The sequence below is a fragment of the Epinephelus lanceolatus genome, chromosome 7 (assembly GCF_041903045.1).
Source record: "Epinephelus lanceolatus isolate andai-2023 chromosome 7, ASM4190304v1, whole genome shotgun sequence".
NCBI classification, from domain to species: domain Eukaryota; kingdom Metazoa; phylum Chordata; class Actinopteri; order Perciformes; family Serranidae; genus Epinephelus; species Epinephelus lanceolatus.
Genome location: NC_135740.1, coordinates 26,033,497 through 26,059,410, shown reverse-complemented (window position 1 = coordinate 26,059,410; position 25,914 = coordinate 26,033,497). Strand labels below are relative to the sequence as shown.

Below are 25,914 nucleotides of genomic sequence, written 5' to 3'. Positions count from 1 at the left end.
TATTTCTGGGTAATGAGGTCCTTTAAATGTTTAAAAATTCAGCCATGTCTTGCTGAGACTTGGTACTGCCAAGGATTGAAGCTGCCTCATGTAGTTTTGATCAAATAATGATGTGACAGAATGTGATCTGCAATCAGAAAATGTGATATAATAAGTGAAACATCTCATAAACAGTGGTGGAAAAAGTATTTGGATATTTTACTTAAGTAAAAGCAGAAGTATTACAATACTTTTCAAGTACCAAAAATACACTTAAAGTACCAACAGAAAAAGTACTCATCATGCAAAATGGCCATTTTCAGATTCATATATATTATAAAAGTGAATTATAGTTGGTGATACATTAATATATTAATCACTGCAAATGTAGCAGCTGGTAAATGTGGAGCTTATTTTATTTACTTTGTGTACTGATGGGTAGTTCAGTTTAAAAAACCTCCATCATCCTTTATTAGTTTATTGTATTTCATGGTAATAATCTGAATCTGCAAAGAAATTAGTGCTTTAAGTTATCGCATAAATCTAGTTATGACAAAATAATATAATATGTGCTTCCAAAGTGTGGCGGAGTGGAGGTATAGAGTATTATACAACAGCAATAATACTTAGCTGGAGTACAAGTCCCTCAAAATTGTACTTAAGTACAGTACTGGAGTAAATGTACCTGGTTACATTCCACCACTGCTCATAAACATGTGACTGAGTAGACACTGATATACTCGTAATTATTTGATATTATACTGTGTAATGTTTAAAGCGAGTCCATGCCGACTTCTGCTGCATCAAATACATGCAATTAAAATGTAAATACACCTTCTGATCTTGGAGACTGATAAATTGATAAAAGAGGCTAACCACAAAATGCTCAATGCAAACGATTCAAAAATGCTTTTCAGTGAGTAAAAATCACTGTTTCATACATCACTGAACTGTCAGATACCAGGGGCCGTATTCACAAACATTCTGAGAACTCTCTCAGAGAGCTCCTAACTTGGCCTAAAAGTTTTAACTAAGGAGTCCTAGCTTAGGAGTGATTTAGGAAAGGTCTCAGAGCAATGCTAACCAAGGAAGGGACAGAAACTTTTATCTTAGTGAAGAGGTGTGGTTGACCCCGTTGCTAGGTGTGATGCTTTCTTTTAACAGATGTGATTGGTTGTGACAGACCCAAGTCATCACTGCTGCACTGATGCATTTTTCCAGTTTTCCAGATATCTTAGTGTTGTGATCATTTTATTTGTGGCGTTTAGCGTTAGGCGTGAAATGTGTGCGTATCCCTAATGAGACTGACCACACATATCATCCCTGCATGATCCAATCTGTAGCGTTACCCATTGTCATCCAGCATTTGGAGAATATTCCTCCGACCTGTGTGTCTCCACCATTTTCTTCTCTCTTTCAGAAACCCTTAAGCCTCTTAAAAAGTCCTCCTCCCTGCTCCTAACAGTTTTTCACATTAGCAGCTGTTTTAAGGTCTAAGATGCTTTGTGAATAACTTTTATCTTTACAAGGACCTAGTCTTAACTTTAAGGAGAATTTCTAAGTAAACGTTGCAATTCTAAGAATTTTCTTAGAATTTCGTCACAAGGAGCAACTCTTTGTACTGGGAAGCTTCATGAATACGCTCCCTGGTTGTCTACAGGTATCTGACAATTAAATCTAATGCTTTTTAAGGCTTTTTCAAGGTCATTTTTTAACCAAATTTGAGGCAGATTTTTGGCAAATCATCTTTTTCTTATTCAAGCACTGCAGGTCAGTAAAATGGTAAGTATATTTTGCCAACACATAGGTGTGAGTAAATAAGTAAAAAGACTTTGAGTTCAGTAGTGTGTTTAAAGATTTGTAACACTGGAAATGTGAACTTTGAAATTAAAAAATGTGACTCATATCGGACAAAAATGAATAAAAGGATGGATGAATTAAATAAGATAAAATTTACGTGGAAAGTAAGGACTCACAAATTCAAATTTAAGACTATTTAAGATAATTGTTAGGGCCTAACATTGATGAAATTGAATTTAAAACATTTTAAGATCTATTAAGAATCTGCAGTCTCCCTGTGAGCTGTTGTCAAATCGACTAAACACAGGAAATAGAGAGAAATCAGACAGCGCTGAAGGGATGTATGTTCACTTTAATTATCTGTTATTTGAGTTACTGAGTTATTTCAGTAAACAGATATTGAAAATTAAACATAGTTTGGTTGGAAATTATATAGCAACTTCATTTATGTTTATTAAAATTAATCTGTAGCAGAAACCTTGTTTAATTTTCATTACCTCCGCTCACAAAATAATGATACAGATTATGTGATGTTAAATAGAAAGGTGGTAGCAGCATCAGATTTTTCTTTAAATACACAAATAACAGGAAGCACATAAAAATTAGGTGTAATTTGTGATTAAAAATGGGACTAGGTGTTCTTAGCAGTGAGTTCCAGCTGAAGGTGCTCTACTGTGAGTCACACCAGCGTCAGATTCAGGCAGATATTACCGCCACCAGATGGTGCCAGATACTATTAAATAAAACCATGTGTGGAAACTATGATCTCTTCTATTAAGTATCAGTAGTACAATACAGACATGTCTCAAAATGCAGGAACAGGGTGTGGATTAAGAGCAGTTTGCCTCCCTTTTGTTCCAAAAGTGTCGTCCCCACCCACAGCTGCAATCCCAAACCACTTACGTAACATTTTTGTGTGTTTTTTATCCCAGAGAATAAGCGTTTACCAACCTTTCAACACAATCGGAGAGTCTAGAACAGTGGTTGGATGCGGGGGCGTCGTGTCCACCTACAGCATACAGGAAGTTGTTGTACGTCGCCACACCCACACCTCCTCGCCTTTTGGCCATGGGAGCACACATGCTCCACTTGTTGGTGTGCGGATCGAAGCACTCCATCGACCTCAGGCACGAGCTGCCGTCTCGACCACCCACTGCAAACAATCTGAGAAATTAAACAAAGCGGGTTCAAGATCTGAAACATCTGACATGTGCGTACAGTGCTGGAGGATCAGGGGGGAGCAGCTCATATCAGTTGTCAGATGTTTGTGGAAGTAACGACAGAATAGTGATAATATGACAGATTCTGTAAGATACAGCAGTGAGCAGTGGATTGCATTTTTCAAAGGCCCTTTCCTTGAGAGTGTTCTCTTCCAGAAAGATCACATGAGTGTTTTAAGTGCTTGTAGCTCACAGGCCCGACAGCAAAAAAGTAGAGGCTAGGGAAACAGTTTCCTTGTTGTCTATTTTTGACCTAGATGCAGCAGAAATAACTCAGCATCGACTTTAACACTGAATACTGGATGGAGCCAAGCAGCAGCCTCTTCTCTCCTTCGGCACACAAACATATTTAAATTAGGCTAAGAGCCAGTCTGTTCTTTGCTTAATTTACTTTCAAGCAGTGTTGTAAGGCATTTAATACATACAAATACACAAAGCGTTTTGCTTTTATAGAGTCTAGATTAGTCTGTATAAATTACCACACTGATGATAACAGTCTCTGCTGTGAGCTGCTGACTACTGCACGAGTTTTTCTAACACACGCCACAAAGGTCGATTCTGCATTCAAGAAGTATAATGTTGTCAAACTATCACTGCACTAATGCTGCACTTCAGCTTTTCCTGGACCAGTGCACTGAGAGTTATATAACCATGCCTGTGTTATTGCACGCTCTATTCCAAATTACGTATTACATTACTGCTGACCGTTTTCCAAGGCAAATTCTGGAATTTCTTAATGTTTATTCATTTCAGTACCATTTGCAAATCAGCCCTCAGAATATTTAATGGTGGACAGGAACATAAATTCTGCCTCAGCTTTTTGTCAAAGTCACATTATTTTTGCATGAAAACAACAGATGGCTTATAAATGCAGGCACGATGTTCAAACTTTAAGCCTATAAACAAGGTGATTTTGTGTTAGACTTGCTTAACAAAAAATCCCTTTTTAAAAATCTAATTATCATCACCAAGGGTAATGCTAATTTTAATTATGGATGCACTGATGCAATATTTTTCAGTCCGAATACCAATACCTGAACTTTGGATATCAGCAGATACCAAGTACTGATCCGATACTAGTGTTAAAGCAGTACATTACCGCAAAAAATTAAAAGTTATTCCATTATATAACGCTGGGGACAAACATCATTTCACCAACTACAGGCCTATATCATTATTCTGCCAGTTCTCTAAAATATTAGAAAACCTGTTTATTAGGAGGTTGGATCATTTCATTGAAAAGTATCAGTCAGTTCAGGTTTAGAGCAAATAGATCAACATCAATGCCATTAACAGACTTAATAGAATAAATTACTAGTTGTACTGATAACAAGAATTATGTAGTAGGAGTTTTTATAGATTTTTAAAAAGGATTTGACACCATAAACCATGACATATTCCCCAAAAAACTGGAAAGATATGATATGAGAGGGGTTGCATTGGACTGGGTAAAAAGTTATATGGGTTGGCGTCCCACAGGGGTCAGTATTAGGTCCATAACTGTTTATTTTGTACATAAATGATATATGTATGGTGTCCAGAAAATAACAATTTGTTTTATTCGCAGATGACTCCAATGCTCTTTGCTCTGGGGAAAATCTGTAGCAGCTTTTGGAGGCGGTCACGACAGAAATGAGAAAATTCAAACAATAGTTAAGCATAAATAAACTGTCTTTAAATATGAACAAAACTTAATTTATGTTGTTTGGAAACCTCAGTACAGACACAGAAGTACAGATGTTAATGATAATGTTAATGAGAAAAGAGTCTATGAAACAAGATTTCTGGGTGTGATTTTAGACGACAAAATCTGCTGGCAACCTCAGATCAATTATGTAAGAACAAAGCTGGCAAAGAGCATCACAGTTCTGGGGAAAACAAAACACATACTGGACCATAAATCACTGCACACTCTATTCATCACTTGTACCACCATATTTGAATTACTGTGTGAAGGTTTGGGGCAACACTTACAAAAGCAACTTAGAGCCATTATACATCCTTCAAAAGGGAACAATCAGGACAGCACACAGGAACACACCGTTTTTGAAGTCACGTGCATTGAAAGGTTTAGATCTGGTCAATTTTAAAACAGCAATAATCATGTTTAAAGCCAGAAATATTTCACTTCTTGGCAACATTCAAAAACTGTTTTGTGACAGGGAAGGGGGTTATAATTTCATTCACTTTCCATAACCGCTTATCCTGTTAGAGGTTGTGGTGGGGCTGGAGCCTATCCCAGCTGACATTGGGCGAGAGGCAGGGAACACCCTGGACAAGTCACCAGACTATCGCAGGGCTGACACATAGAGACAGACAACCATTCACGCTCACATTCACACCTACAGGCAATTTAGAGTTACCGATTAACCTGCATGTCTTTGGACTGTGGGAGGAAGCCGGAGCACCCCATGCAAACTCCACACAGAAGGGCTCCCCCACCCCAGGTTCAAACCAGGAGCCCTCTTGCTGTGAGGCGACAATGCTAACCACAAGCACCATCGAACCCTTGGTAATGATAATTTTAACTATGGATGCACTGATCCAACACTTTTCAGTCCCAAACCAATACCTGGACTTTGGGTTTCAGCCGATACTAAGTACCGATCCAATACCAGTGTTAATGTAACAAATAAATACATAGATATAAATTTAGTGTATTGATATTTATTATAGGGAGGCACAGTCCCCGTGTTAGTGTGGATTTCCTCCTTGTACTCCAGCTTCCTCCCACAGTCCAAAGACATGCAGGTTAACTGGTGACTCTAAATTGTGAATGTGAATGTTGTCTGTCTCTATGTGTCAGCCCTGTGATAGTCTGGTGACCTGTCCAGGATGTACCCTGCCTCTCACCCAATGTCAGCTGGGATAGGCTCCAGCCCCCCGCGACCCCTAACAGGATAAGCAGTTACGAAAATGGATGGATGGATGGATATTTATTATCAAAATACTTAATCGAGCACCAGCAACTTGCCATCATAAAGACTTTAAACTTGGAAAGACTGATGGAGCTGCTAAAATACTTCATGATATCAAGGTGTATACAACATGAAGAGGAGGGCCCATTTGCACACTGGGAAAGATTATATAAACCTTTTATTGCCAAAGACTTTTCTGAGAAGTTCATTTTTTATCATTATATTTTAAATGAAAGTCGGTTGTCCTTAACCCTAACCCTTTTTTCAAAATGATCAAGAATGAATTTAAGTGTAATCCTTGTAAATCAGCGCTGCCTGGTTTGACCCCACTTAACAAGCAGTACTTGACAAGACTGACAGCTGCTTTAAAGACTCCTCGGCTCTGACTGATTGTTTTCATTTTCACTTGAAGGCCATGATAGAGCACATGATTTTCTCATTTAGTGCACTGTGGTGCTCTGTGAATATAGTGACAGTTTCAGCAAATATGAAAAAGTTTATTTGTTTGTATAAAAGCTTTAAGGCGGACATAGCCCTTTGAAAACCGTGCGCTACCACTAGCATTCCTGTTTTACTGTGTATTGCCTGTACTTGTCTGCCTCCTCAGCTTCTGTTGTGGCTCCACAGATGCCAGTGACCTCGGCCTCAGGCCCCACGATATTTCAAAGACCAGAATAAACTTTGCCTCTAAGTGTAAGGTCGCACATTTTTAGCAATCAAATGCCAGTAGGTCTGAAGGTTCGATAAAGTGACTTACTTCCCATTCAGTGCTGTTACTCCCATGGTGCTCCGCGGTGTTGACATGCTGGCCACATAGTTCCACTGCCTGGCCTGAGGGTCCCAGCGTTCCACTGTGTTGAGGTAGCTCCAGCCATCGTGGCCTCCCACGGCATACATGGGGCCCTCCAACACAGCTATACCTACAGAAATAGAAGCAGGAGATATGTGTTGCCCGGAAAAGTAGAAAGGAATCAAATTAAAGGAATACTTCACCCCCCAAATGACCATCTGTGTATCAGTTACTCACCCCATGAAACACTATATTTGTGAAGAAAATTTTGTTTTTCTTGCATGCCTGCACAGTGTATGAAGAATCCAAAAATCAAGAAAATTCTTGATGAATTTAAGTCATAGGGGTCCGTGTTTAAGAACAGCAAAACTATATCAACACATCTGTTTACAAACTCTCACACAACTCACACATTATGATCTAGAGCCCCGTTTCCACCAAACACTTTCAGTATAGTACATTTGGAACCTAACGTAACCCTTCAGACATGGTACCTAGAACCTAGCATTTCCACCGGAAACAGTACTCCTAAATGTGGGCGGGGTTGTTGTCGCTCACTGCTCCATCCAGCATGTGACACCGTTTAATACCAGATCTGTGTGCTAGGTACCCCAACAGAGGGGTGACCAAAAATGGGGATGGAAAGGAACGGTCCCATTGGTACCATCCACAACTTTTCACAGCTGAAATGGAAAAAAAGCACGGCGAACTGAACCGTACTGTACTGCTCGGTGGAAACAGGGCTAAAGTCTCATTTGTCCAGTCATATGCTCAGTACTTCCCAAACAGAAAGCCCTTTCTGACAGGAAATGAGCTATAAGTTAAACTTATCTATGCTCTCTTCAAAGCCAGTAATTTTATCTCGCTGAGCACAGGAGCTGCTGCTCTGCCACTGCCTTGATCAGTTGGTATGTTTGTAATATTGTGTGACTTCAGTGTTTTAAAGGGTTAGTTCGGATTCACCAAGGCAGTGGTAGACCAGCAGCTCTGGTGCTCAACAAGGTAAAATTATTGGGGGGGGGGGTTCCATTAGAGATTGGAGTTGTGTAAAAAGTTTACAAATGGATGTTTTGATATTGTTTTGCTGTTGTTAAATTCAATCACCTAAGGCTTCAGTGCATCAAGGGTTTTCTCCATTTTTGGATTCTTATTTCACCCGAGGCATTTGAAAGAAAAAATATTTCCTGACAAATTCAGTGTAACACGGGGTGAGGAGCTGATACACAAAGGGACACTTTGGGAGTGAAGTATTCCTTCAGTGGTACCATTAAGTATTCATGCTTCATTTTATACTAATATGTGTGTTCGTTTATAGTGGTCATGAATACTAAATGAAATAAAGTGCTTTTTCCAAAACAAACTCTGTTTTCTTTCAATGGTTCTTGGAGCAGGCAGAGGTACGTTTCTCATTTTAGAAGTGGGCAGAGTGAGTCATACAGCTGACCGAATCTATTCACAAAACAGGAAGACTATAGAGCTGCACTCTTATTCCTCATTCCCAAGTCACAGAGGAAAGCAGTTTTCCTCAGCAACAATGTCGAGGATGTTTTAACACAATGGATTTTTATATTACCACCCTTATTTCCTTTGGTGAGAGTTCAATTATTTGGAGGGAACATGAGGGCAAGACCGCACTGAGAGAACCTCCAATGACATAAACACTGTCAGACAGAAACAATTCTCGTAGCGAGACTTCCTTTTACTACCGACTGGTGGCTTTGTAATAAAAAAGAAATACTTTTTCTCGCCTATACCCATAATGCACACAGCAGGAAATGGTTGGGCAGGGATGCTGGTAGACACTAAGCTCAAATATATTCAGACTAAAAATATGCACGCCACAAGCGAAGCAGCGAGAGATATTTGCTGCGGGAACCATCAAAGACAACACAGGTAATCTGTACAGTGTGATCTCCTGGGCTGGCTGATACCTCCGACCACACTGGGTGAGCGAGCTGAATGCTTTGACAAGATCTCCCTGTTCTGTTACCCAGAACTGTTTCAACTGTGAATCAAAACGCTTCTGATATGAGATTTATTGGGCAGGGAAGGGTAAGGAAGAGCAGGGCCAGCACAGCCTGCCAAGCTTTGATAGGGGAATGGGAAAATATCAAAGGTCTATCTCAAAAAGAAATGTACCTTTTTTTTTTTTCTTTTTTTTTTTTATTACAGCACGCCAGCTGTGACCCTCCTGAGCATGCATCCTGCAGCTTCTGGTGTTTCATAACACCAGGTAGCCGGAGCGAGCTAAAAGCTTAAACCTTGCAATGGCTGACAGAATTGTGTTTTGTTGTCAACGTCCTGTAAACACATGAAGTTTGAAGGAATTCAAGAATAAGAAAAATACACATAATGCTGTCACTGGACAAAGAGACTTTCAGAGTAGCGTAGAGTAACAAATAATTTTTTTGATGACATATAGAGCTGAAAAAATTGGACCAGAGTGATGAATGACTTCGTAATAATTAAGATTTAATCATTTATCAAGCAAAAATACCAAACATCCACTGGTTCCAGTTTCTCAAACGGCAGGATTTCATAATTTTCTATGTCATACATGATAATAAATTAAATATCTTTAGGTTTTAAATAACAGGAAGATAAAACTGTGATTATATAGGGCTCTGAGAAGTTTTATTTTGACACACTACATAGACAAAACTAATCATCCGTTAATTGATAATGCAACTGGAAGACTAACCCACCATTATGCCTACTACATACTAGAAGACTTTGTAAATACTTTTAAAAGTCTAAAGCCTGACATTCTCTCACATGTAAAGACAACGTGAGTTTTTAGTCACAGATTATAAGATTTTTGGATTGGATCTTTGCAGGGTCACTATTTCCAAAACGACAACTAGATTCCTCTTGAGATTATTTTCGATCCTGCTCCTGGTGGAGAATATTTCGCCAAACTTTGTTTAGGAAATATGGTATTGTAACGGACCGGGTGATGTGATGTTAACTGTATGGATTCTGTCACTGTTAAGAATGTTAAGAAAACTCCGTTATGGCAGTTACTGAGTTTTCTGTAATGTCAGCAAACATGTCACTCCCAGCGAAGTTGTGTGTTTTTTTAGATGTTGTGACGCCCGTCAGTCAGCACTAGCACCTATGACAGTGATCTGTGTGAGATACCACCTGTGACTGGCAGAGGCTTGAGGAGGGAGGGTTGTCGTTAGACCTGCTAGTTGTATATGTGTAAGTCGAGGAGCGGGAGTTGTTGAAGTAGCCGCTAATACGGAGAACACCTTGTAAAGCAGACAAGTTTGTTGTTTCGGCGTTGGCTATGGCCCACAATAGCTTGTGTTAAAGTTAAGGAATAAAAAGCCAGCAAAACAAGTTCATATCTCGTAGCCTCATTGTTAAGGGACGCTACAATGTATTCACAATTCCTTATGTGTCCACAAAACACCCAACTCTAAAACTCAAGATACAAGGCGTCAACAGTGAAATAAGTGCAGGTTGGTGGGTCAGATACATGCCAAATTAAACACCAGATCTTGTTCACTCCACAACTCCACCAGTTTTGCCTGTTTTTCCAACAGAACAGGAGAACAGAGACTTGTTCACATTCTTACACCTCCCTCCCCTCCTTGTTTACTGTCTACCAGGTTTGCTGCTCACTGTTAGGTGCTGAAATTGTTGACCACATTCACGTTATCAAACTTCACTATTTCCCATGAGCCACTACAAACTTAAGACAATATTAAACATGTTTGATTTTTTCGGAACGTCAAGTCATGAAAAAGCCTGACTTGGGACAGCTTGGACTGACCTAACCAAACACAAACCATTTTATTCTAACATCTGAAGTATGTCTGGGACAGTGAAATCACTTGAAAAGTTATTTGGTATAAGGCATTAGTTGCAGCCATACTGACATATTAGTTGTTCGAGACTGTCCTTTCCTTGAAGTTACTGAATATGTTGAAGAGTTTAAATAGCAACTTTATATTTTGGAATGGCAGCACTGTCCTTACTGTCCTTCCTGACTGAAGCAATGTTTTTATGCCCATATTATTAGATTATCTGTCAGTGTATCACTGTCTCTGTAATGAAACAAGTGGAGAGACACACTCACCGAGTCCGTGTCTGTGTGTTGACATGGGGGGCATGGTGGACCACACTTTATTGATAGGATTGTAACACTCCACCATGTTGGACGTCTTGAGTCCATCTCTGCCTCCGACCACATACAGCTTGTTGTCTATCACCGCGACACCAAACTGCAGCCGGCGTCCATTCATGATTCCAACCTGGACCCAAGTGTTGGTCCGCAGGTCGTACTTCTCTATGGTGGTGGAGCCTGAAACCACAGACAACAAATATTACAATCTAAAGTTCCCCTTCAGACACATTTTTAAGTATGTCAAAACACTGTGCTGTAACTAATATTTTGTTTGATATGGTTTCCCCACATAAAAATTACAAAAAGGAAGCCGGAAGCAGATCTACTGTTTAGGCAATTATGCAACTTTGTAGCAAAATGAGTCCCTGATTAGGACCAAAGCAGCGAAGTCTAGGTCTGAAAGCACCCTTTAGTGACTTTGCACAGTTACAAGTCAGTATAGTCAAGGTCAGAAATTTTAAGGCATATAAACAGACGAAAAACACATCTGATTGGAGGAGGACTTTAAATAAATTACATTGCTGTGTATTGATAACTGCCTGTGGGCTGTACCTTTGGTGGCATCCATCCCTCCTACAGCATAAAGCGCCCCCACGGTTGACTTTCTAGGTTTGGTTCTTGGGCTCTGAAACATGGGACGTCTCTCTGGCAGAAGATGGTACTTCATGGCCTCCATTAGCAGCTTTTGGCACTCCAGATCATCGGAGAACATCTTGTTGTTTTCCAGATCTGCAAGGAGCTACATTTAAAGGAATCACATTAGGAGAACACACTGTAAGAAAATAATGCATATTTAAAATGTAATTTCAGACAGGAACACTTCAGTCAAAGAAAACTTTATTTCGATTTGCAATATTATATTTAGCGGTATGGCTCTGTTCTGGGGCCTCTCTGCCTTTTTTCGGGCCTACGCAGAAAGCCTCTTCCACACACCTATGTGGAAAGCATAAAGCAGAGAGAGCACACCTCCCTGTCCTTCCATGTGCCTACATTGAAAGCATAAGGCAGAGAGAACACCCCCCTGCCCTTCCATGCGCCTACATGGAAAGCATAAGGCAGAGAGAGCACACCTCCCTGCCCTTCCATGTGCCTATACAGAAAGCATAAGGCAGAGAGAGCACACCTCCCTGCCCTTCCATGTGCCTATACAGAAAGCATAAGGCAGAGAGAGCACACCTCCCTGCCCTTCCATGTGCCTACACGGAAAGCATAAAGCAGAGAGAGAGAGAGCATACCTCCCTGCCCTTCCATGTGCCTACATGGAAAGCATAAAGCAGAGAGAGAGCACACCTCCCTGCCCTTCCATGTGCCTACATGGAAAGCCTAAGGTGGAGAGAACACACCTCCCTGCCCTTCCATGCACCTACATGGAAATCCTAAGGCGGCAAGAGCACACCTCCCTGCCCTTCCATGCGCCTACATGGAAATCCTAAGGCAGAGAGAGCACACCTCCCTGCCCTTCCATGTGCCTATGTGGAAAGCCTAAGGCGGCAAGAGCACACCTCCCTACCCTTCCATGTGCCTACATGGAAAGCCTGAGGCAGGGAGAGCAGCAGCAAAGAACCCAAGTGCCAAATATTTATGGTCTGTTTACAAATTGCCTCTGAAGAGATGCAGTGAAATGCCTGTTAATCTGAAAGGACATATAGAATTACCTTGACTACCTTACCTATGATTTGATTTAAGAGGAAAGAGCATCTTAAATAACAGATGAACTCATACACAAATCTTTAAATGTGGAAACAGCAAGTCCTTAATCAAAATATTACTAATAATGTTAAATGTAGGAAATCAACATTATCATAAAACCATTTGTAGCCACAGTAGTCATATTCTGTATCTGTTTGGAAGACATCACCATTGAGTCTTACCTCTATATTATATTTAGCCCACAGTGAAGTTTGAAGCCGTTGCTTTTCCAAGAGAACATTTCTTGTGTTGTTTTATTGAACATTTCAACACACTTTTTATTTTTGTGAATGAAGGTTTTGTATATATCTATTGATCTTGTTATGCCTGGAAGAAATGTCAGTGACACTACTCTGCTCATCTTTCAGTTTCTACAACATACAGTCCCGGTTTTGACAAATACAGTGATTCATTTCTGTTGTTTATTTGCCTCACAGCCAGCAGTATCTCCCCAGCCAATGCACGAGATAACTTGTGTATTAGATCAGATTTTCCACATAATTTCTATTCACAAAAACATTCCCTTTATTGTTGTTTGCAGTTGTGTTGTGTTGCGGGTTGTTCTTTTCTTCCCTGCATCTGTTCACCCAATATAAATAGATGCAAATATAAAAAATAAAATACACATGTGCATAATTAGCTTTGGAAACCTGTCAGTGAAGATAAAGCTGCCGTGATTTAAAAAGGGAGATATTTTCACGCATCAGATCTGCCAAAAGTTGCTTATCTGGGTTTGATGTTATGTAAATTAGACAGACATGACACAGTTGTAAACCGATGCGTCTTCTCTGAAATACAGCATTCATAAAACATGAGCTGCTGTGTTTAAAACAATAATAATTCACACATAACCAGGCTGACAATGCATATAAAAACTCCTGTGTAGCTGTCGTACTGTTAGTTTGATTTATCACTGAGAGGGGTGAGTTTTGTCTTCAGCCACTAATATATATAAAGTAATTTTTGACAGTGCAGTAGTTGATTGTCTTTCAGTGGTCAGTTGGAAGACTGAAGGTGAACAGTGTGGTTCTTGTGCCATACATATATGGTACTGAAACAAGCAGTTGATTTATTGATTGGTAGATCGACTTTCAAGCTAAAATGCTAATTATTCCCTGGTTGCGGCCTCTCAAGTGTGAAGCTTTGCTTCTTTCTTTTGTCTTATATGAAGACAAACTTAATATCTTTGGTTCTTAGACTGTTGCTTACACAATACAAGACATTATAATTGTCTTCGCCCATCACTTACACCTCAGAGTACTTCTATCCTCGTTCATTCTTGGTTACATCTCATATTGATTAATGCAACTCTGTCCTCTTTGGTCTCCCTCTCAAGTGTCTTCATCAACTCCAGTTGGTCCAGAATTTAGCCACCTGTGTCATTACTAGAACCCCCTCCATAGATCATATCACTCCTGTTCTAGAGCAGCTTCACTGGCTTTGTGTTAAATATCGCACCGATTTCAAGGTTCTGCTTCTCACCTTTCCTCTCGCCTTCCTAATCAAGCCCCTCCCTACAGTACCTGTCTGAACTCTTTCATATCGACACATCCTCCTGTACTCTTAGATCCTCTTCTGCAATCCAACTCACTTCACCATCTACCGGATTGACTACCATGGTTTCTAGAGCCTTCAGCCGTTCTACCCCTCGCCTCTGGAACTCTCTCTTCCCCATGACATTTGCAATTTTGACTCCCTTTCCACTTTCAAGTCCGGTCTGAAAACACACCCTTTCAAGCTTGTGTATTGGTCTGATTTTAATGGTGGTACACATATTGAGGCTTGCCCTGATGATGATTTCATACGTAATATTTACAATTATGATTTTTGTCTGGTCATTTTATGAACTTTTATTGTAAATTACAGAATTGTTTGATTGAAATTGCTGCTTGCATTTTTTAACTGTGTCTTCTAAGGTGTCCTTGAATGCTTTGAAAGATGCCTATAAATAAAATTGATTATTAACATTTTCATTTCATTTCCGTAACTGCTTATCATGTTCGGGGTCACAGGGGTGCAGGAGCCTATCCCAGCTGACATTGGCTGAGAGGCAGGGTACACCCTGGACAGGTCGCCAGACTATCACAGGGCTGACACATAGAGACAGACAACCAATCACACTCACATTCCCAATTAAGAGTCACCAATTAACCTGCATGTCTTTGGACTGTGGGAGGAAGCCAGAGTACCCAGATAAAAACCCACGCTGACACAGGAAGAACATGCAATCTCCGCACAGAAGGGCTCCCACACCATGGGTTCGAACCAGGAACCTTCTTGCTGTGAGTTGTCAATGCTAACCACTACTCCACTGTGCAATATTATTATTTAAATTGTGCATTTTCACTCTTTTCTGCCATTTTATTAACAAAAACGACCAAAATCCTGTATAAATATTAAGCAAACATTTGCAGAAAAGTGCATTTTACATCCAGAAAATTGCACCCTGGACTGACTGACAGTAGCAAAGGTCATAAATGACACTTTCTGTTGACAGTTATGACACATGCCGCACTGTGACAGCTCAGGTCTCAGCTACAAACTCAAGCAGAAGCACAGTTCAGGGTTCCCACACATTCATGGACAAAATTTCTTTGAGGACCCAGAGTAAAATTTCTATGACACTTACTTATGGCTCTGTCTCAAACCTGCAATTTAATTCAAAAGTAGTAGTGGAGCATAGCACGAAGGTACAGACAGGTACAGAAACTTTGGACTTCATGACCCTACACTGTCATAACATCATTTTTCTCTAATTCAAATGCATCAGATTCAAACTCTATTCAAACATGATTATTGTTGGCTGGCACACATGAAGGGAGAGACGCAACGTCAGGAGAAAATGAAGACATGTACGCAATGGTCAACAAAACATTTTGGCAATTATTAGAGCTATGTCATGTTAACAGGTAGCCTACAAAAAATAAGTTACATTACATTACAAGATTATTATCAGAAGATAACTCTAACAATTCCATCACACACAACAAATTTCCATGACTTTTCCAGTACTTCCAAGGATTTTACTGATTCCATGACTTTCACAGGCCTGGAAAATGAGACTGTAAAATTCCATCACTTTCCCATGACAGTGCGACCCCTCTCAAACCTTTTTCCCAGCCACCACCCTCACTCAAACTTTCACCCAATATCCCACCTGTGGAGGAAGCAGAGGCAGGCGGATGAAGGCCAGAAGCACCCCGAGGTCCTGTTGTCGATGCTGGACGTCGTACCGCACCCACATCATCAAAGCCTGGAAGATGGTTTCCTCATCGGGGACGTTGATGTCATCGCTGGAGAGCAGCTTAACAATCTCCGCCGTGGGGAGCAGCAGGAACTCCTGGTTCTGAATGACCTCCAGAAAGTGTTCCTGGAACACAGAGGAGACATGTAGGAGGCAGATAATCATCAGTCATTAGCCAAGGAGTCAGTCGGTGCGGCGATGTGTGTGTGTGTGTCGGTGTTCATACTTCTATACCTATGAGGACCAAATGGCACAAGGACAGAGAAGTGAAGAAAAATGAGCGCAGATAGACAGAGGACGCCAATTTAGAGGTCTCCAAGGACGTTCTCTTACATAACTGATATCCACCCTGAAATACTCTCACTTCTTACAAATTTCGAATGAACAGATGACAGTGTCATCTGTTTCAATTAGCTCACTAAATAAAATGATCCAAACAACAGCAGGCTACAAATCAACCTGGCATAAAGCATCTCCCAAAAAAGCCCCTTGATAAGCTTATACAACAGTTTTGCCGCCGATCGTACATGACACCATTAAACCATTATAATCTTTTAATGAGAAACAGAGAGCCACTGCACACCAGCATTACCATCACACCAACACTGCGTCCAGCTCTAAGTTTTGTGGAAGCTGTTCACTGTTGCCTTTCTGAAGATTGATCTTCCATTTACTGGCCACAAGCCCAGGCGATATTACAGCGCTGCATGGCTACCTCTTCAAGGACATTGTCTCTGGGCAGTTCCATTAGAGATGATACGGTATAAAACACCCTCCTGCCTCTACGCCTCTACGGTTATGGAATACCCAGCATTAAAACACACAGAAGACGTACACAGCAATCTGCAGCCATAATCACGCCCTGATTCCTTCTTGAATGAGGCGTCTGAGCATTAATTATTAAGCCGCCTGAATAACTTAGCCTGGATGCTCAACAATTACGAAAAACAAGCACGCTATTGATCATCAACTCGCAACAAATTACAGCGTCTCGGTCCAATCTATTATGAGAGCAGGTTTTCAGAGCTTAACACAGACAGCCTTAATGAAATGAGGGACATCTATCGATCTGTTGTGGCAGCACTGAGGGAGAAATGCCATCCAACTCACTGACGTTGCTTTAGACCAATTATTTGTAATTACCAGTCCTGAACAGCTGACAAGAAAATTGAAAGCTCTGTCGAGTTTGTTTTATAAACATTTAAAAGGATGTGTTTTCAGACACTGGCAAACTCATTGGTGGGTAAACTGCTTGGAAAACAAGATCAGCGGGAGAGGATACTAATTGATTTAACTACTGCAAAAGAGTAATTGTGTAATAACAGTGTTTTCTGAGGAGGGGGAATGCTGATGTTTAATGGGTGTGAGGCTGGGAGAATTACTTTTCAACATTTTGATTACCATGCAATTTGCAGAGGCTGGCAGAGACAGATTGCTATTAAGGGTGGGAATCCAGAGCCGGCTCCAGTTAAGAGCCGGCTCTGGATTGTTCAGTCCATTGGAGTAGTATGGCTCTGAGCATATCAGTTTCTTTCACTGATGTTTTCTGACAGTATCACATTGCAAAATTGACATCAAACTAATGCATCTAACTGCTGGATTCGTGAAACCGGGGTCAGGGTGCAGACGAGGACATGGTCCAAAGAGAAGCTTCATTTTACAAAGAGAGATGACAACAGTGCTGCTTGTAATGTCTGTAAAATGACACACCAGAAATATGCTGAAACATCTGTCTACACAACTTGTGCATAAATTCCAGGAAGGCCATGTATTTGACACTCCGCACACGATTGCCACTGCTTCCCAGCCGAGCAGCACATCTGTTACAGAGGGTAGATATCCCGTTATAGTAACATTAGGTTTTTTCTTAGACTAAGAAAACAAACCTAAATGAAAAGAAATGCAATGTAAATTTTTGAATAAAAGGTAAATCTCACAAGGCTATAACAATGAGGAAGGCCCAGACGTTGATACAAAATTTATGATATTATGTCTATTTTGATGGGGTTTTTTTTTTTTTTTTGTGGTTGGCTTAGGACAGTGGTTCCCAACTGGTGGGTTGCAGGTCTGAATGGACTGCAAATGATTTGCGAACATGTCAAGTTTGTAAAAAACACTTTATTTTTTAACTACAGTGAATTTCCGGCACAAAGATTTTATTTTGAAGTACCATTTCCTGCTGTAGAGTGAGTGACTAATGGACAGCTACTTGACAGAGACGGCAAACTAGCTTGATGACATGGCCAAACACAAGTATGATGCTGAATATATTAAACTGTGTGGACCTTGAACTGATGACTCAGGAGGAATCTGGAACCACTGGCTTAGACAGTGGCGGCGCCTGGATGCCAGTCACTTTTAAACCTAATCTTAAGACACATCTTTTTACCATTGCTTTCTCCTGAAATGTATTTTTTAACTGATGGTTGTTTTATCTGATCTTAGGGCGTCACAAATGTATTGCTTGTCTTTACGTTCAGCACTTTGTGTTATATTTTATGCATGAATTGTGCCATATAAATAAAGTTATTATTGTAACTATTATTATTATTAAGCGACAAATAAATGCTTGATTGATATATGACGATGACTTTTCTTGGTTCGTAGCAGACAACAGCAGAATGACTGTGGTAAACTATTACAATAAGAGAGAGCAGGATACTGCAACAAAAGGGTTACTGAACCATTTTGAATATTCAGAATCAATGTGTATAAGTAAATCTATATTTTTGACAACACTAGTCACATGTACACCTACTCTGTTTCTGCACTGTGTTCAGACTCAGAGATAATAAAACAGCAGCACTGATGCTGAAAACATGTGTAAAACATGTGTTTCCCACAGAGAAAATGAACCAGGAATAAATAAGGGAATGCAAAAGGAATCAATACTGGCATTGGAAACATTATAATCTTCTACATGCCAGTGTCAGTGTGTCTTAGCTGGTCTTTGTGTTCATGTGTAGGTACCATTTTAGCATTTCTATGGTATATATTAACATACTTTTTGGCTTTCTTATCTTATTTTGTGTTTTATACTGCTTGTTTTAGAGCTGTACATTTTAATTATGTATTTTCTGTATCAGTCTTCAAAAATAGATTTTTAATCCGGAGAGGTTTTTCTGGTTAAATAAAGGTTAAATAAAATTAAAAACTGTTATATTTTGTTATTTTTCTAAACTGGAATTGATTCACAAAATCCAAGTTATAGCCTTTATTAAGATAATAACTAAAATATAGTTTTGTTGCTGTGAAGAAAGACTGTCAGCCGAAACAATACACTACATTTTTGTCTACTTCAACATAAAAAGGCGACTCTTTCAGAGAGGAAAAGGATGTCAGAGGCGGATCTCAGCTACTCTGCTCAAAACAAGCTTATCATAACACAACTGGCTCCCCTCACAACCCAGAGGACGGAGCTCCAGGAAGCCCACAGCTCTCGCTGCACATTACCGAAGTGATTGAACAGGAAGTTGGCCCTCTTGTGCAGTTTGATGATTAGATTAACCTCCTGGTCCTGGATGGGGCCTATGTAAACAGGCTGAGCAGATGTCCTCTAGGAGATAACGGCTGCCTCATGCTGTCACTTCTGCGCGGCCAGCGAGACGTTATCTGACAAATGTGTGCATGAATCTTAATCCAATGCAAATTATTATGCCAGAAATATATCTAGAAAGAGTCTGGGCGGCGCACTAATCAATGTGAAGCAACCTGGTATTTCTTACTGACAGCCACGTATAAGCAAATTCGATAAAGTGAAAGCATGAAACTATTCAATTTCTATTCAAATGTGGACGTCACCCATTTCTCTGCGGAAATTAGATCGTATAAATATCCAGGGCAGCGACAGTTCACTCTGTCACAGGTTATGACAGGTTATTTAAATGAAGTAGCCTCAAAAAACAGGACGGTCACAAACATTTCAATGTGTTATCCCGAGCCATGACATTATCTACACATTCATAACAGTGGTTATTATTAAACAGGTTATAATTAGAGTTGATGTGAGCAGAAATTAAAAATCAGATATGCACTAAAAAAAGGATTATCGTAAATCCCGTCAGCACCTTCGATTATGTGGAGCAGAGTTAATTTGATTCACAGTGTGAGCCGCCTTCCAAGCCAAAGTACATTATAGTGTTAATTAAACTACATTTTTAAATACTCTTGTTACTGTTGGAGCTTTCATTACCGCAGCTCCCTGTGTGTATTCATGCAATGACGAGTCACTTAGAGAGTGTGATCTCTTCTTCCAGAATAAATAATTTAGCCCACCCAAGCCGTGCAAATGTGCTCCGGCTCTATTCGGCCCTCCTACCATGGTGTAGTTATGAGCCACGTTGAGCAGGTCCACGCAGCCCTGGGCATCTGCGAAGGAGCGTATTCCCAGGCAGTTGGAGGGATGGAGCTGTTTCATCAGGAAGTTACAGCAGACCTGGATGACTTGTGAAAGCTGGAGGAGGCAAGCTGCCGCCAATAAACTCTCAATGGTCTCCTCTTTCAGCTCAAGGACGCCTGCAATGTCAGGACAAGGAGAGTATATTTTATGTCATGAATAGAGAAATGTTGCATTGGAACAAACTTGATAGTCATCATGTCATTTTACATTTTAAACACAGTGGAGGTGGACATTCCCAATGGCAGCACAGTAAAATGAAGCAAAATCACACTGAAGTGCTGCCCAGTGATGAATTACCTCATTGATCCATTTTAATCACGCTGGATTTTAGAAGTCTCATAACTGCTTACAAGAGCTAGTGAACGTCTTTTACGAGCACTCACCGGTGTAGGCGAACTGAACCAGGGATCTGAGGGCCTCCGGGTCGACTCCCTCCATCTTGATCTCCTCCTGCTTCGCCTCTCGCACGTCGCTGGTGAACATAGCAGCAAAGTAGTCCGACACGGCACTCAGGACCAGTCTGCCATAAATAAAACACGGGAGCATACATTAGTTCGCAGGTCTATGGGAGATCCATATGCTGATTATTTTAAGTGGTCGGTAAATCAATCCTGAGATTGTGTTTTCTCAAATGCAGCTTTGCTTCATAAGAAACAGACATACCTTTGCAGTGTATTGTATCACATTGTGCTGTCGGTGTAATCATGCTGAGTGGACTTGTACAGCGCCTTTTTAGAGCTCTGACCTCTCAAAGCGCTTTCACACTACAGAGTCACATTTACCTGTTCACATGGAGGCCGAAGCCACACCACACACCTGCTACCACTTTAGACATTCACACACCAATGGCACAGAATGCTGCACAGCTTTTTTATATGTCTTTTCACTCTGCACTGTAGCAGATAAATTAATAACAGATAAGTTAATAACACGTCGGGCAGGAACTTCAAAGTGTGGAATCATTTTGAGAAGGTGAAGGACGAACCCAAGGTGATATGTAAACTCATCTTCATTGGTCGACTACAAACATGATGTATCATCTGAAACATGTCAGTAGCTACATGCCCATTAGCCACTTAGCACAATCATTACTGCTTTGCCGACAGCGTCATTAACAGGCGGCTCGCTCAGTGTGTGACGTGCACTTGTAGATAAAATATAGGCCTATATTAATGAAGGTTCATTAGTACGGTTTTGTATTTCTCTGTAATGTAGCACAGTGTTAACAATGTTACTGATACTATTCTTTCTCACACCTTCAACTCAAACCATTGTGTTGCCCCACCCAAACTATATCATCTAATAATTAAATTAATATGTAAACATGCAGGCGACTAGTCGACTAATGGCCCTAAATGATGACTATTGGTCGACTAGGAAAATTCTTAGTCGGGGGCAGCCCTACATTAGACTGCACTACTGTTACTAGTATTAGTATGACATTCGAAAACCTCAACAGCACGATGGAGATTTACATGATGGAAGAGGTCACTTTCTCTGTGCACCTACAGACGGACATTTTCATACAACTCAGGGAAAATTAGATGCAATATTTTTAACCTTTGACACCTGACTTTGTTAAGATAATTACCATAAGGAACATCATTATCTTTTATTTATTAGAATTTCACTTTCTCTCTATTGTGTTCTCTTATTTGTTAGTTTGTTAGCTAAACTGCTGGAAACATTTTACTCTATTTTATTTCATTTTAGCCTTTATCTCTACCTCTCTGGCTGTATATAGCTTAGTCATATCCCTTTTTCATAGCCATGAGTCAATACAAAACAATATGAGGGTGTGAGGCTTTATTTGTGATACAAGATCCTCTTTTTTGCAACTTTCTCTGTTCATGTGGGTATAGGTTTTTTAATTTATTTATTTTTTGTAGGTTTTCTTTTCTTGTATATTGATCTGCATTGACAAAGAATATGTTAACGCCGTATTTCAAACATATAAAGAAAGTCAATTTTTCTAGCCCTAGTTGTTTCTAAATGTGATTCGTACTGTGTGTGTGGTTTTACACCATGCTAGTTACTGTTCACCCTACACTCTGTATCACTGTGTCAGTGTATGATGTATGAAATGATCCCACATACTTCATGTTGCTAATAGCTACACTGGTCAGACTTGTAATTACGTTCGCTCATTCGTCTGGCTCACATAACACAGTGGTTGATTCATGAAGGAAACCAGAGATCATGTGGGGATATGAGGAACTGAGATCGAGTGGCACAGCCCCACCCATATTTCCGTAATTCTGTGGTTTCGGGTATTTATACGAATACTTGTTATGTTATGTGTCATTTATTTTGTCTCCACACCGTCCCTGTTTTCCTTGCTTGTGTCCTCTGAGCACATACAAAGCCAGAGCGAGAGTCGGAGAGCTGATTATTTCAACTATGTCAGTCACTGATACTTCTTTCTCTCAGTGGAGCATTCTGGTTTCTGTTTCATGAGTCTGTCTGGATGAACCAACAACATTCGCAGACACACACAAGCACACGCACTCAGTGAACGTGATGCCTCTCTGTATTCAGGGGATGTCACTGGGATCTGTTCAATTCAGCCACTGAACCAAGGCTGGATGCTCAAATACTGACACCTCCATGTTTGGGATCACAGTGCTTTCCCAGGGAGCAAACGTAAGGTGGAAATGAGCGAGGGCAGAGGTGTAATTAGATCACAGCGGTGTGCATTATTTAGATGCAAACCACTGAACAGTGAGTGGGCACATCTTTCCTGTCACCTGCAAAATCAGAGGAATCTCACTTTGCATTTCAAAGATTATCTTCCTCATATGGATCGGCACCGGCAAAATACACTTCAGCATGCAAACTGTGGTCCAGACCAAAGCCTGAGCGCTCGCATCGACGGCTTAATGAAGTGAATCCAGATGAGCTTCTGTGTCTCTTCACTGGAGCCGATGTAGGTGTAATTGATGCAATCAAAGCGAACAGAAACAGCAACACCAACCTGTGAGCTGGTATCTTGTGATCCCCGGCTATCAACAGGACATCGCACAGCTGCTTGTGCTGGAGGTAGGTCTCCATCTTACGGAAGGTCTGTTCCGCGTGATTTGTGGCCTGGAAGAACTCATCGGAGGAGTTGGTGTTCATTCTGGAGAAGGTGCTCAGAACCAACCTGAGGACGAGAAGACAGACGTTGTAAGAAAACAGACCAAAACCACGGACCCTGTCTGTGTGTCTACTTTGCATTCTGTTCTGTGTATGTGCAGTTTTTCATTGCAATTTCAAAGAAACCTTCCCACTTTCTTTGCTTCAGAACATTGCATGAGGCTTCCTCTAAGTGATCACAAGACTTTTTAAGACCTGTGAGCAGAAGACTTATGGATTCCTCTGGAGTCATAAACCACAAGGAATTAAAAAAAAGTGCCGTACACAATGATAATTATGAAATAGGTGGGTTAAAACCACCAAGTCTTGTGGCACTGTGACTCACTCTAAAGGCTGCCTTTGCTCAAAAAATGTACTTGCATAAGGGCTGGTTTTTATCCAGGTTATTGGAAGCTACTCTGCTGTGCCAATGAAGTTTTACCTATTTTCACAAATTCAACCGTGTCATATGGGCTCAGTTGAGAACATACTTGGAAACTCATCTGTGCTATTGCTTTCAGTTTAATCCTCCTGAGAACAGAGACAAAGTTTTGCATCAGGTTATATGGTTTAACTCCAACACTGCGATTGAAGGGAAACCAGTTTTTGGAAGTCTTTTTGAACATGGTGTTAATGAAGAAGGAAAACATGTGAGTTACGACCAGATCACTGACGTGTACTGTATGACACTATCGGTTCTCTCCAATCCTTTAATCAGTTGGTTTATGCTCTTTGAATGCACTTGATGAGAAAAAACAATGATGGAAAATACAAACTGTTAGTCTGTCAGCCGGGAAGACACAGGAAGATAAACCGAAACACCAGTCCTTGGGAAGTATTCCACACAGTACTGATCAAAAATGGGAGGATACTTTAAACTGCCCTGTACTATGGAAACTAGTTTTTGGTTTGATATTTAAAACAACTGTTGACTCATGCACAAGGTGTTTTCAGTTAAAAATAATTCATAACTTTCTGGCTACTAGAAAAACAGTACAGTCTTTTTTGGTACTGTCAGATTGTATCTGTTTAGAGTGACGTTCAAAAAATGTGCTCAAGAATGAGTTTGCACCTGGAGCTGGATCTCTCCTCTGTGATATTGTGTTACAGAAATAAAGACTTACACTGTTAATTTACTTAAATTATTAGAGAAAAGGTTCATCTATAAGGCAACTGGAGTAGAATCTTTAAGCATGTACAGATGTAAGGGCTTTCTTAAACACCAGTTCATTTTGGAAGGATATTGTATAAATAACAACGGTTATTTAAATAGATGGGAAAAGTGTATTGAAGTTCAGGGGCAGTGAGAACAGATATGTGGCCTTACTTAAAACAGTGACTGTGACTAGTGACTGAGCTAGTTTTGAACATTGTTATGCCAATATAAATATTTCTACTGTATGACTATTTGGCCCTGTGTTGTGTGAGGTACACTGTTTTGCTTTTGGCTGCTGTTTTGTTTGTTTGTTTCTGTTTTTGTGACGATGCAGTGATGCTGTTTGTTTGTGTATTACACCTGCTCCACTTCTAAATGCAAAGAAGTGACAAAGAAAAAAGAAAATGAAAATACAATTGTGCAAAATAAATACAATTCAGTTCATTCGGGAACCATTTTCCTGAGATAAGATCTTATAGAAATCCAGGGTCCATCATGCAGCACCAGCCTCAGGTAGCCAGCCGCAAGCAGACAATGGCAAAGTATCATGGGAGTAAAGTTAAAAATAGAATTACTGTAGTTTTATTTTTTCTCCCAACGTTAAGACCTGACATGAACACTGTAAGTGGACTACTTGATTACTATAAGCACATTATTTACACAGGATTTGTAAAGGAGTGATTGTGTCCTGAGCTTTCTGATCCATATAAGCAGCTGATCACAGTAACCGTGACCACCAGAGGCGGCTGTACTGACATATTTATTTTGGACATAGAATTCTAATAAACAGTGAGCTGTAAGCGTTAACATTACTCGAGGGAGACTTTACAGAACAGACAAGAAAAATTCAGGTGAAATAAAGAAGGAAATTATTATTTAGGGAGCGTAATTAATTAAACAAATTCATTTCACCCACTGTTTCCTCTTCCTGTCCACCATCCTAAGTATGAAAACAACAACAGTAAAAGCTGTACACAGTGAGATAAGCAACAAATGATTGAGGACACAAAAGAGCTTATTTGGACATATGACACTCCTGGATCCTCGACTCCCTGAGGGCCATCTGCATCTTTCTTGCCACTCGAAGCTGAAATTAAAACTGTTACGGACTAAACTCCGTATAAGTCGATAACTAAGCGCTGCAATCCAACGGGACGAGCCAGCGCCACAATCTATGCAACAGACAGAAATTCCCTGTGTCTGCACGCGTGCATGCCTTTGTGTCTGTTCCTGTGTGCATCTGCATATCAGCATGCGCACGTGGGCTTCCCAAAGACGAGGACTTAACAAGTGAACAAGCCTGTTCCTTGCAGCATTGTGGCGAAGGCTGAGTCCCCGTCCCCACAGGCTGCTAGATTACATGCCGTTCTACAGGCATCCGAGTAATCCCACAGACTCGTGGCGAATAATGCAGCCCAGACACTTCGCTGTCCTTCACACAGCCGAGTCCACTCATTGACATTTAGGGTT

At 40.5% G+C, this 25,914-nt stretch overlaps 1 protein-coding gene across 2 annotated transcripts in view; it reads right to left on the bottom strand.

The window, feature by feature from the left end:
• The window catches only part of klhl4 (kelch-like family member 4), a 54,243-nt gene that overhangs the window by 5,171 nt on the left and 23,158 nt on the right, over positions 1-25,914 (bottom strand). For both annotated transcript variants that reach the window (XM_033633356.2, XM_033633355.2), the window contains exons 2-9: positions 23,149-23,316; positions 20,558-20,694; positions 20,094-20,290; positions 15,689-15,901; positions 11,395-11,581; positions 10,795-11,019; positions 6,675-6,837; positions 2,731-2,943 (exon numbers count right to left, since the gene is read on the bottom strand). In XM_033633356.2, coding sequence (XP_033489247.1) covers positions 2,731-2,943; positions 6,675-6,837; positions 10,795-11,019; positions 11,395-11,581; positions 15,689-15,901; positions 20,094-20,290; positions 20,558-20,694; positions 23,149-23,291 — 1,478 coding nt within the window. In that variant the 5' untranslated portion in view covers positions 23,292-23,316. The remainder of the gene's footprint in view (positions 1-2,730; positions 2,944-6,674; positions 6,838-10,794; positions 11,020-11,394; positions 11,582-15,688; positions 15,902-20,093; positions 20,291-20,557; positions 20,695-23,148; positions 23,317-25,914) is intronic.